Raw genomic sequence first — 13,543 nt, forward strand, 5'->3', positions numbered from 1 at the left:
GATTCTCTTAAACTCTGCCAGATTACATGGGGATTGACAGTGACCTGCTATCTTCATACCTCCCCATCGATCGGGTTCAACTGGCTTTGGCTGGCCCACTCAAGACACTCACAGATTGTCCCAAAGACATTCCAGTGCTGTATTGGCTGTGTGCTTCAGGTCATTGTCATGCTGAAAGATGAATCTTCTCCCCAGTCTGAGGTGCTTTACCCTCTGGGAAGCTTTTCTTCAAGGATCTCTCAGAATTTTGTTCTGTTCACCCTTCCCTCAAGCCTGACCAGTCTCACAGTCCCTACAGCTGGGAAGCATCCCCATAGCATGATGCTACCATCATTCTTCACCATAGGAATTGTATAAGCCAGGTGATGAGCAGTACCTTGTTTTTGCCTAATGTAGTGCTTCGCATTCAGCCTTAATACTGTAGTTTCATTTTGGTCTGAAGCTTTGTTAGAGCGGCCACATGGTTCTTGGTCAGTTTTCCTGGAAAGGGTTAAAAAGCAATTTCTAAGGCTCTGGGACCCCAGCGAATCACAGAGAAAGCCATTATCTACAAACGGTGAAAGCCTGGAACGGGTTGAATCTTTCCAGGAGCGGCTTGCCTACAAGAATTTCAAGCAAAGCGATGACTCATCTAGGAAGTCAAAAAACCCAGGGCCACATCTAAAGAATGGCAGGTCTCTTTAGCCTCAGCTAAGGATCAGTGTCCATGATTTGAATAAGAAAGAGATTGGGCAAAATTTGAATTCATGGGAGAACTGCATGGTGCAAACCACTGCTAACTAAGAGAAACATTAGTGCTCTTCTCCATTTTGCAAAAAAGCACATTAATGAGACGTTTGGGATAGTGCTCTGTGGACAGACAAATTTAACTTTTTGGAAGACATAGGTCCCATAACGTCTGGCATTAAGCATAATAAGATCACAATAAGAACATCATCCCAACAGTCAAACATGGTGGTGGTAGTGATATGGTGTGGGGATGCTTTGCTGCCACAGGGCCTTTGAAGACTTGATGCCTCAGGGCCTGGGGAGATGTATTCTCCCCACAAACTGAAAATTCTGAAGGAATTTGATCAGTCCATGATCTGAAGCTGTAGTAATTGGGATATGCAGCACAACAATGATGCTAAATACAAGAGTCACCCTCAGAACGTCTCAAAAGTAACAAAATAAAGGTTACTGAATGGCTTTGTCAAAGTCTTGAATTTACCACTTGAGATGCTGTGGCAGGAGCTTAAACGTGTAGTTAATGTAAAAAAAAAGTATTATCTAAAGAGTGGGTCAAGATTCCTCCACAGTGATGTGAAAGACAGATTTCCAAATATAAGAAGCATTTGGTTGGAAGCAGTTATTAAGTTCAGGGGGCAATCACTGTTTTACACAGGGTCCGTTGGTGTAGGATAACTGTTTTCCTTAAATAAATAAAATTACAGCTTCAAAACTAATTTTTCAGTTTAATTTCGTTCTCTTATATTACATTTTGCATGGATATCTGACACCATTCAGTGTGACAAATACGAAATAATTGAGGAAATTGAAAAGGGGGCAAATACTCTTTTTAGGTCCTGTACAGAAAAGGTGTGCCCCTTTCTAAAATCATGTCCAATCAATTGAAGTTACCACAGGTAGACTCCAAGTGCTAGAGACACCTCAATGATGATCAAAGGACAAAGGATGCATCTGACCTTAATTTGTATTATCATGGCAAAGGGTCTGAATACCTAAGTACAAGATATTTAAGTTTTTAAATTTTCAGTAAATTGGGACAAATTTCGAAAACCTTGTATTCTCTTCATCATAATGCAGCATTGTAATTGATAGCAAAATATATATTTATTATGAATTACAAATTCAGTCTAACACAATGAAATGTGGAGCAAATGAAGGGGTCTGTATACTTTCAAAAAGCATTGTACATAACCAATATTTTGCTAAGATAATAAACAAAATTACTTACATCTGATATTGTAGACTCAGATCCTCCTTGAAAAAAAGAGTATTGAAATTATGAAAGAAAATACATTTTCTAGTAGTATTGATGTAATGTAATTATATGCAACCATGGCAAACACTGTTGTTGTTATTTCAGTAACAATCTCTGAAACCACTGAAAGTTTGCTAGAGAAGACAGCCTGGCACCTAGGCTAGACATGGTACATTTATCTCACACTCCTAGAGGCTTCAAACAGACAACACTGACTGTTAAAACCCCAACTCAATCAGAGGTGTAATTCCAGATTTAAGTTTCAAAATAGTGTCCCAAACCCTGTGAGAATTTTTCGATTGGAGACTAGAGGTGTTTTAAACATACCTTTAGTCTTGCCAATGTTACCACAAGGAGTCTATGATATTGGCAGAATAACAGTCTCTGACTGCTGATTAGTACCCACTAGCAGTACCTACTGTGCAATCAAAATTTGTTTCTAAAAGTACATCACAATAACTACATTAAACTTAACATATGTGAAAATAAAAACATAACACATCAGAAAAGCAAGCACAAGATCCAAATTGGTATAAAACACAAATGTTCAAACAAGTCATCAATCACCAAAATGCAAGTCGATACATAGATGCATGCAGAAGCATCGGCCATTAGTAAAAACACAAGAGCACCAGCACAGCATGCAAGGTTGAGAGGTAGGGGAGCCAAGCAATATGTGACACCTGGACATCATACCAACCCACCGGCTAGCTTTGTAACAGCTTAAGAGAATACCTTTCCGGGCATAGATCCTCATATAGCTCATCCTTATGTATACTGCTCTGGAACATCTAAAGTTTGAGCATTGTTAATGTTTGTTTCTTAATTACTACTGTATATACAGACAACAAAAATAGAGCATCAAGTCTAATTCCTTATACAATGATTTCTCTGGAGTCCACTACCCTCATATTCAACTCCTCAACTTCAACAGTTCTAATTATTTTTTCCCCTTTTTCTTTTGTTTAATCAGGGACTGATTTTAACCTGGGAAACCATGATCATTTACACAGAAAATCAGAAGGCTTTGGATTTCCAAGTGTTAAAAATTATTACCCATGGTATGTTGGTATAGTATTATGATACTATACCGTTTACCCTTTGGAGCTCAACAATGTTCCTGAAAACTACTTTCTTTTCAAGTATTTCCCAACCTTCTCCTCCCTGCTCGATCAGACCATTATTGCACCAAGAATGTAATCCTCCCCTCATATAATCTAACATTTTACTAAGAATGTGTGTAACAAAAGCTCAACATTCACCTTTTGCATTCCATAGCAAAGGAATGCAGTTCTGGTGTACCAAACAGTAATCAGAAAATATTGGTCTGATCAAAAGTAGCCCTTTATTAGTCCGAAACTAGCAACTGCTTCAACAATCATTGCCTTGGTTACTAGTTGATTAACCCAATCAGGCTCAAGATGGTAACACTTTTTTTTATTGTTGGTTGGTGCCATAGTAGACGATTAGATAACACAGGCCTAAATTAATTTGGGCTCAAGCGGTATATCAGTGTCTCAGTGGTGGAAGGTGAAGGTGTGAAGAAAATCACTGCACACTTAATCACATTTACCACAGAGGTAGAGAAGCGCACTGACGCTGGGCACTGAGAAGCCTGCGGGTGGGAGGGAGGGGAAGAGCAGAGTCGTTACACTACCTCAGTACCTGTACAGGTGCGGAAAAAGCAGTAGCTTTGAAAAGTGGACGTAAACATTTAAGCACGGATGGCTGAGGAATGCCTGTATATTCAAATTTTTCTGTCAACCTTCCCTTAATAATCTTCAATAGATCTGTGACCCACAGTGATGGTCAGTGCAAGAGCAATTTATCCTAATGATTAGGTTCATGCATGGTTGAGACAAAAACCTTTTTTCCCAGGGAAGTCCAAAGGAGAATCAACAGACTAGAGAATAAGAAAGTAGCCCAGAGCACCCAGCCTGATTACAGTTACACATTTGATAGTTGTCCTTAACCAAAACCATGGCTTTCCCAGGTTTATTACCTTGTTCAAAAAACTCTGACCTCCGTTTTAAGTTTTTCAAAGATATGGGTTCTACAGACTCTACGTGAGAGATGGAGAAATCAGAACAGTTATAATAAAGTTTAAGGGAGGAACTTGGAGAGAAACATTTAGGTATTAAAACACGGAATTGAGAAGTAACTTTAAAAAAAAATATATATCATCAAACTCCACCACTGAGATAAATCAGTTACTTTTCAAGGTTACATGAGAAATTAAGGTGAAAGCTGAAGGATCAAAAATAATCACCTTGCAAACGTTTTAACTGCTATGCTATCCGTCGGTATCTTCCTTCCAAAATGCCCTCACATTACTTATCCTTTATTGTAAGCAAAAAGTACAGCCTTGTACTGTATAATCACTACTAACAGCACTCTGTGAGATTATGGGCATGAAAAGTAATTAAATTAAGCTTAACACAAGGCCTGATAGTACTGACAGACAACTGTATGAAGGACACTAGGTAGTAAATGTGATGCCCCATTACCATATCATACATTGTCCATACCACCTGCTAGGAACTGTGTATGTGACTTTCAAAGGACTCTCTGAATAGACCCTAATTTGAAACATTCCACACTAGGGTATTATGTAGGATAAACCTTTCTTATAATAGACTTTGTAATGGTTGGCTATAGCTCACAGACCGCCACCTATGTTGTTCTAGCATAAAATACCATGTTAAATTTTGTAATCATTGGAGAACATTTAAGAACTATGGAAGACCTACATATTGGGGACTCATGCTAATAAAGAAGGATCACCCCTGATATATGTGTTTTATGGTTTTGTTCATGAATCAAAATTGGACAGAACTAACAACTCCCCAATATTCCTAATTCCTGTTAATGAAAGATAGTCATAACCACTCTGGTTGGTATCTCTGCTCTATGTCCTTCACCTTTGTTACTTAAGGTCACTGTCTCCTCACGGATACCTCCATTCAATCCATTTGATGCCACATCCTGCAACAAGATTTAGAAAAAATCACAGGGTTTATCAACACATTCTCAATGTGTATTCAATATGAACATAAAAATCACCAATATAAATGTCACAACATATAAACAACTTTTATATATACTGATTTTCCTGGGTATTTGTGGGTAACATAAGAAAGCTAACCAGAAACTATGTCAGGAGTATGAGGTCATTGAGTAAAACTCACAATGATTGGTTGGCTGGCTACCTCCTTGGTAGGTTCCATGGATCCATGTGAGGTGAAATCCAAGCTGGTGTTTGTGGCATTTACAGTGGTTATGTCAGGTGAACCTATAAGTGTTGGATGATGGTCCATACTGGTGAGATTGATGGTCTTACGGCTTTTAAACGGCAGGGAAGGTAGGTCTATGTCCCAGTCTGAACGTTGCAGACACATGGCAATGGAAAACAATCAAAGGAGTGTGTGTATATTTATGTGTGTTTGTGGGGAGAAAAAGAATGAAAATAAATGTGTGTGAGAATATAGTAAATGTGTAGGGTACTTAAAGGATACTACTATGCAACTATTGTACACATAAGTATAGACACAATCACTGGGAAGGGGAAAATAAGGTTGTTGTAATCGTGTTATTCTGACGAACAGTGGGATGACAAAGAAACCACCTTCCCCACCCATGCCCTGCTAGGGAGTTGAAAAACTTTACCAACAGGCTTACTTGATATGTAATGCACATTCAACAGATCACACATCTCTACAGATTGATTGGTAGTTTGGTGGCGTAATTGTATTAGTATCTGTAAGCCTGGTGGCAAAAAACAATCTACTGTGGGAACTTGTACCCTGAGTTTGGGTTAGTTATACAAAAGGTGAATACCACATGAGGAATGCAGACAGGAAATCATTCAGAAAAACAGACAGGCTGCTATGTGAAGACAGAAATGGAAGTAAAGAACCATAGGTTCATTGGGCTCAGACGGAGTGAGACGGAGAAACTGATACACTAGAAACAAAAAGAAAGCCCAAGCTGGCCCCCATAGCCCTAAAAAGGCCAATACCCATTTAGAAGAGTATCAGAAAATGAACTGAACATGAAACTGCCATTAAATAATTGAGCCATCATAGCTCAATAATTTACTGACCAATTAATTGTCACAACAGATTACTAAGACAACAAACATAAACAACACTGATGCTGTAAGAGCAGACATTCCCTTCCACTATCTCATTCTCATATACTCACTCTTCCTGCCGCGGCGGCGTATATCCATGGTAAGGGTGCCCTTCTTCAGGGCCAGCTCTTGACTGCTCTTCCACTCACTGAAGCTCATCTCATCCACCCTCCGCCCGCTCACTGATAGCACCTCGTCGCCCACCTGTAGCTGGCACATCTCTGCTGAGCTACCTGTGAGACACATTACAGTGGAGAATGATAAGATACAGAGAGGATCAATAACATAAAGGGGTCAGATATAGGCCTGAAAAACTCCACAAAACTCAGTATTTGTAGATACTGACAAAATACATAGTGATTCTCACAATTTTCATAATTCTACATTTACTTAAAATAGGGATGCACTGATAACACTTTTTTTCAGAGAGTATTAGAACGAGTACTTATACTTGGGTAATTGCCACCGAGTACCAATACCAAGTACTCAAAGCTGCACTAGGTAAGATTTGGTCAGTAAAAAATATATATTTTTTGTCCCTTATAAACATGTTGTGGACCAGTTTCTGGTGTTTCCAAGATTCTCTCGTCTTTTCACTGGACGAAAAAGTCAGTGATTGTCACCTATAATGATAGTTATTGTATCAATGTCATTCACAAATGAAAGAAAAACAAACGTTGTTGTGCCATGAAATGAAATAGCTTTGTCAGTGTAAAGTTTGTCTTCAGTCTCACTCGCAATGGCTCAAATCTTATGACTTTTCCAAGTAGTAAGATACTAGTAGACTAGTAGTGATGTTAATGCATGACAAAATGATGTAATGTTGAGATGCAATTTTATGAATAGTTTTCTGAAAAGACACTGTATGCCAATACTGGCATACAGTGTCCGGAATTAAAATGTTGCCTCACCTGCCAAGGGGACTGGTAGATGAAAGAAATCCACCAACCAAGCATATTTTTTACTGGCCAGAATAATAATTTCCTTTTCGTGTCATGTATACATTTATTTCAGTACATTTCAGTGAGAGAATACTTTTTTTTAATACAAATGTTTTATTTCCAATGACAAATTAGTTGTTTCGGCTTTTTCTTTAGCACACTGGCCACACACAAAACTCGTCACCACAGCTTCAGCATCATACTGTAGCAGGCTCTTGAATCTCCAAACCTCCAATTCTCACAAAATGTTATTTTTATATGTGATGCTACAAACATGTTTTTTATGTATTGCAATAACATCATCCCTTTACATCAGTCTCTGTTCCTTGTCAAATAATGTTAAGTCGACAATACTTATTTAACATCATTCCATACTAACCTAATTACTTCCCCTCAATTAATCATTCTTTAAAACTGTTCATGAATAGCCAACGAGATTTATAAAACAATCCCTCTCCAAACCTAATGAGCAAAAGCAAATTAACAACATAAAAAAATCAGATTTTCTTTATATTAGAAAGGTTCTCTACGTTAACTTACTTAATCTCTAACCATTTCTGAAAGTGCTCCACCTTATAATATTATTTACCCTATATAATGTATTATTTAAATAGTAATACGTTTTAATAATAAGTTGAATTTATATTTTACCCCACATAATTTTTCCTTTGAAAATATAAACAATATACAACCCATCGCAGGCTTTTATTTTGAAGGCAAAAAACGAAAACCGGAGGTCTTAACGCTAATCCCATTGTGGCTACCGAGTTGTGAAAGTTAGCTAGTTAGCTTCTTACTTTGATATTGCTACAGCTGATGCTCGTGCGATAGTAAACTGTGCGCGATTCATTGAATATTTTCATGCTCTGCTCATACATTTTCTTCTGCCCACGGGCTGTCACTGGACATTTTATTTCGCTTCTCCAGTGTTGGAGTTAGCTGTTGTTGTGGTTCTGCGCTGCTATCATTAGCATACTCATGGAACTCTGTGTCTAATGACATTTGACCAAATTGCTTGTGTTTAATTACTATTTTCCCTTTCCTCCTCTTGGAAATTAAGCAGAGCTTGCACTCTACTTGTGTCATTGGTATCGGCCGATATCGGTGCATCCCTAACTTAAAACAAACTCTGCTGTTATTTGTATATTCAATGGAAAGGCACTTTGACTTTTTTCACAACAGTAATGTTATGCAGTGAGTGACAACAAGTTCCACTTATAGATCCACTGCCACAGAACCACTGAGCAATAAGGAACACTTTCGGCATACAGAGCTCAAAGTTCTTCCGGATTGGCTGCACTTTTACAGCAGAGGACACAAAGCGGAAATCATAGTCCTGGTATGTCAGGTGCCTGGTACTCACGTAGCAAATTATGGAAAAACATGTGCCTTATAAGTAATGGTATAAGCCTTATTAAATTAGGGTTAGGGTGAGCATAATCACTGTCAACATAACTAAAAAGTGCGATTCCATTTTGTGCAGTGCAGTCTTCTCTCTTAGAAGTGGTACTGTAATTGACTTGAGATTCTTGAGTGTACAAATAGCCTTGCTAGAGAGACACAGACTATGTAGATCTGACCCAGATAGGGGCTGCCCTACATAAGGCACATGTTCTGGGTCCTAATGGCATGCCAACTGAGGAGAATCTGCAGTGCCTGACTAATATAAAAAACAACGAAAAGGGCTAAAGACATTGTATTGCTATTGAGGAGCCTGATAAATCAGTGTTTCATTTAGGATTCATCCAGCATTGTAGACATTCCCATAAACCTCCAGTCATTGCACTAATGCTGGTTAAAAACTTCCATCAACTTGCATACAGACATTAAATAATATAAATTACATAATATCTGTATGACATAGGATAAGTATATAAAAGAATTGCACATTTCCCAAAAATATAAATTTAATATCCATATTAAAATGAGTTATTCAAAAAATGACATCATAAGCATCTTTTGGAGCAAATAGTGTTGTCCCTGTAAATGAATACAGGGACAACACTATTTAGTTACAAAATTATATTAATGGGTAGTTTTTCTATTGTAATTGTTCAGAAGGTTCCTGTCTATTGCTATGTGTTGATACCAGCTAAGACAACAATTGCAGGGCAATGTTATTGTTATGGCTGTAACAGAATCAATTGAAAGTTACAAAATACACCAAACCCAATGCACCAGCTAATGGTGCAGTGATAGTGGTGTAATGATATTTGCTCTTCTGTGTAAAGGAACTTAATTAACACAAAACAGTAATAAAAAAAAAGGAATGCAGAGTTTACACTAAGCAACAACAGGTCTTTTTGCTTCTGAAGTCAGTTGAAATGCATCCTTTATTCAGATACTAGAATGGCAGACATAGGCAGAATATATTTGTTGATATAATTGAGCATGAATTATCATTCCAAGGACATTTTCCTTTCAATTTAAATAGAAATGAGACCACAGTGCTAGTAGAGGCGGGTGTCATAGTGCTCAAGGCTGAAATGGAATGAATGGCACAATACCAAAAACAACAAACCTTGCATTCAGATGTGTAAACCATTTAATTAATTTCAGTGCAGCTATTACTATGAGGCCATTCACCAAGCTCCACTGGGATGTGGCTAGAATCATTTAATCAGCATTTGGCCAGTTGTTGCTCTATGTTGTGTGTGTTTACCTGGTTGGATTGTTGTTACACGAACTCCGGTGGAGTTCCATTCCGTCTGGAAGCCAAAGTCTTGGCTGCTGTTGGGCTTCTGGTTCAGACTGATACGCATGTCAGCGTAGCTCTCCTACACAACGCACACACAAATGAAGGTATACAAAGAGACAAACCAGACTGCCAGACTTTTTACAAGGACTAAATCAAGGTCTCATGCAACCAGTTTTGGCAACTCTACATGGTTTACTGGCAATTTTACAATTCTACTTATCACTTTTAAGGCACTACATGGTCTGGCACTTGATTACATTAGTGACATGCTAAACTCGTATTGCAGTGTTAGGCCTCTCAGATCAGCTGAAAAAGTCTCCTGGCTGTTCTGGAGTCTAGACTGAAAACTAAAAGGGACCAGGGCTTTGCTATACGGGCCCCTAGTTTCTGGAACAGCCTACCACAGAATGTCAGAGATGCTAAAATTTAAGAGATGCTAATCTAAAACTGTTCCATAGCCTGGGAAAGGAAACGTTCATTATAATGAATATGTGCCTATGAACTAAAACGTACCTGGTTTGTGTCTTTTGCAGGTACAGGACTGACTGGGAAGGCTACTTTTGGGGCCTGGGGGACCGGGGACGGACTCCTGGCTGTAGATGGCACAGGAGAGGGGGCCAGTGTAGGGGTCACATCCCTTCCCCTCTCCTTTTCTGCCTCCTCCTCCACCTCCTCTTCCTCCCCTCCACTGCTGTGGGGAGAGCTGGAGGGGGCCTCATCTTCAGAGGTCATGATTTGGCTATAGCGACTAGGAGCCAAAGGCTTTATGGTAACCTCTGTCTCTCCATTCACACGTTTGTAAGAGTCATCCATCTGAGGAGACATATTTACTGGTTAATGTATTTTGTTACTATATGTTGCATGTGTATGGTCTGTACATACACCGATCAGCCATAAAATTATGACCACCTGCCTAATATTGTGTAGGTCCCCCCTTTTGCCACCAAAACAGCCCTGACCCTTCGAGGCATGGATGCTCACGTGCCCATTGTAAGCACTTTCGGCAGTGTACAGGGATCAGCACGTGCACCCTGACTGGTCTGCAGCTATGCAGCCCCATACACAACAAACTGCGATGCACTCTGTGTTCTGACACCTTTCTATCAGTCCCAGCATTAACTTTTTCAGCAATTTGAGCTATAGTAGCTCGTCTGTTGGGTCGGACCACATGGGCCAGCCTTCGCTCCCCACGTGAATCAATGAGCCATGGCTGCCCATGACCCTGTCACCGGTTCACCGCTTTTCTGTCCTTGGACCATTTTGATAGTTACTGACCACTGCAAACCGGGAACATCCCACAAGGGCTGCAGTTTTGGAGATGCTCTGACCCAGTCGTCTAGCCATCACAATTTGGCCCTTGTCAAAGCCGCTCAGATCCTTATGCTTGCCCATTTTTCCTGCTTCTAACACATCAACTTTGAGGACAGAATGTTCACTTGCTGCCTAATTTATCCCACCCACTGACAGGTGCCATGATAATGAGATTATCAGTGTTATTCACTTCACCTGTCAGTGGTCATAATGTTATGGCTGATTGGTGAATAGCTGTAGTCTTTGTTTCCCAGTTATCTAAGTGGTGAGCTAATCATTTGTGTTGTCTGTTGACTCGCTAGACTTGAATGTCATGGAGAGATATTCTTTCTGCTGATAATGAAGATGGAAGAGAGCCCACCACATATTTAAAACTGAAACAGCAGGTTCTCATTTCCACTCCCCAGAAAAAGACAGAACAATGGATGGGCAATGGAAACCTATGGAGAAGGAACTTTACAAAAATGTTTTTTGCCAGATTACTCATATATGAAACATATGAACTTAGAACATTGTTCATAATGAGTTCATGGTGAATTGAGTTATCAAACACGGGCACACGGTGTTCAACTCCTTAAGGTTCTCGCCACTTGGTTTCAGTATTCTCCCATTGCAAATGGCAGCATCTTTAGTTATTTAAATCTTTGCTGATATTTTTGGTGACGGTATAAAGGTGCTAGTTCAGAGAACACAGTGGTTATTTTGGTTATTCCCTGCATGAGATTTATTTTTTTCTGACCATATGGGATTAGGATAAAAGGGCCTACCAAAGGTTTGGAAGACATTTGCCCTGCATCTGTTCAACAGTAGACCCCGGTTGGAACATGTCTTAAGATACACTTTGTATCTCCTTTGTTAATGATTGCTCTCCTTTCAGTTTTACCTGAAAACAACAAGTTCCTCTTTCCCCACAAACTACCAAATATTCCCTTCTTCTTCATTATCTGTCAATCAATTAAATGCATCTACCCCTTTAAACTAATTGATTGTTAGATGCAATTACACCAGATCTTTGTTCTTGGTTTCACTCCATATATAAACTTAAACTCCATAGTTTCAAAATGCCAAGATGATTTTCAGCTTCTGTTGGTTTGTAACTTCTAAGTGATGTGAAAGCTTTAAAAATATGCTTTGCTAAGAGAAAGGCCAATTAGCCAAATAAAAAGCTTCATTCACCGACAGGTAAACAGATAAGGCTAAATAGTGCGAGCAACTACTACACTGAAAACCTACCCCACTGAAACAACCTGTGTTAATACAATCATATGACAAGTTTTTAATGCACCAAATGGAAGTTGAGTAAAATAGGGGGCTACTATATAGACTTTCACTTTGTTATTTCACTGTTATTTTGTTCACTGTAGACCTTGTTGGCATCTTCAAAACAACAAGGAGTGAACATGACCCAGTAGTGCAAGACCCAGTTCACGACACAAATCCTCTGCCTGACAGGTCCTAAAAAACAGTCCTGAGGTAACAAACAACAGGAACGTGTGTTACAATGATATTACAGTATACTATGGTACTCACAGTGTAGGCACGTGGCAGCGATGCTATGCGACTGGACTGGCTCCCAAAGGGCCTTGGCGTTACAACGGAGGTGAGCCGAGCGCTATCTGATCTCACGTAGCCCCTTGGGAGGGAGCTGGAAACCTGAGACACAACGGGAGGTATGTTTTTTGTCTCCATTGCCACATAATTGTGTTCAGGTGGTTGTTTGTACAATGAACCAGCACTGATGGAGGGTGTCACTTCTTCAGCCACCTTGCCCTCCCACAGACGCCTGGCCTTGTTCACTTTGGGAAGAAATCTCTGGGTGGTGGTGGTGCTAGTGCTGGACATCTCTTCCGCTTTAGCTGTAGGGGTTGGGGCTTTCTCTGATGGGGTCAGAGAAGGAACTTGAGGTGTGTAGTTGGAGGTTTGGCCAATGGCAGGAGTGACGTTGGAGGTCTCCTCTGTCCTGGCTGCGCTGGTGCACCATGGGAGTGGGGTTGGAGCTTTCTCATAGGGGCTCAGGATTGGAACTTGTGGGTTATAGTTAGAGGTTCGATTGATTCCTGGGGTTGCGCTAGAGTTGTCCTCCAACTTGTACTGTGGATCAAGGCTTGGGGCTTTTACTGAGGGGGATGAGACGGGAATGTGGGGGTTGAAACTGGACATTTTACCGGCGCTGGGTGTGTCGCTGGTGGTGTCGCTATCAGAATCGGTGGCACTGTCACTCATGTCATCCCTGGATGTTGAGATGTCCCTATTGGTCATTGTGATATCAGCGGGGACAGGGTCCTCCTCCTTTGTGGGTGAAAAGGTGGAGGGTGTAGGGCTGGTTTGTCTAGCAGAGGTGTAGGAGCTGTCAATGGTGTAGCTCCTGGCAGGGAGGGTACGGGGGCGGATGACCGGAGCAGAATCTTCAAACACGTCCTGGTCCAGGGAAGCAAGGGAGTTGAGGCGGCTGCCGATGGAGCTGTGGTGCATTTAGG

The 13,543-nt window shown here is 40.2% G+C and overlaps 1 protein-coding gene across 13 annotated transcripts in view; it reads right to left on the minus strand.

The window, feature by feature from the left end:
• The window catches only part of lmo7a (LIM domain 7a), a 135,423-nt gene that overhangs the window by 25,136 nt on the left and 96,744 nt on the right, over window positions 1-13,543 (minus strand). For 8 of the 13 annotated variants that reach the window (XM_020045238.3, XM_034286799.1, XM_010904359.5 and 5 more), the window contains 8 exons: window positions 12,597-13,527; window positions 10,269-10,568; window positions 9,720-9,834; window positions 6,188-6,349; window positions 5,173-5,363; window positions 4,906-4,969; window positions 3,987-4,046; window positions 1,958-1,983 (listed from right to left, as the gene is read on the minus strand). In XM_020045238.3, the coding sequence (XP_019900797.2) occupies window positions 1,958-1,983; window positions 3,987-4,046; window positions 4,906-4,969; window positions 5,173-5,363; window positions 6,188-6,349; window positions 9,720-9,834; window positions 10,269-10,568; window positions 12,597-13,527 (1,849 nt within the window). Of the gene's footprint in view, window positions 1-1,957; window positions 1,984-3,557; window positions 3,600-3,986; window positions 4,047-4,905; window positions 4,970-5,172; window positions 5,364-6,187; window positions 6,350-9,719; window positions 9,835-10,268; window positions 10,569-12,596; window positions 13,528-13,543 lie in introns of all 13 variants that reach the window. The other 5 variants (XM_034286803.1, XM_034286798.1, XM_034286807.1 and 2 more) reach the window with 3 other exon arrangements.

The sequence above is a fragment of the Esox lucius genome, chromosome 16 (assembly GCF_011004845.1).
Source record: "Esox lucius isolate fEsoLuc1 chromosome 16, fEsoLuc1.pri, whole genome shotgun sequence".
Taxonomy (NCBI): Eukaryota; Metazoa; Chordata; class Actinopteri; order Esociformes; family Esocidae; genus Esox; species Esox lucius.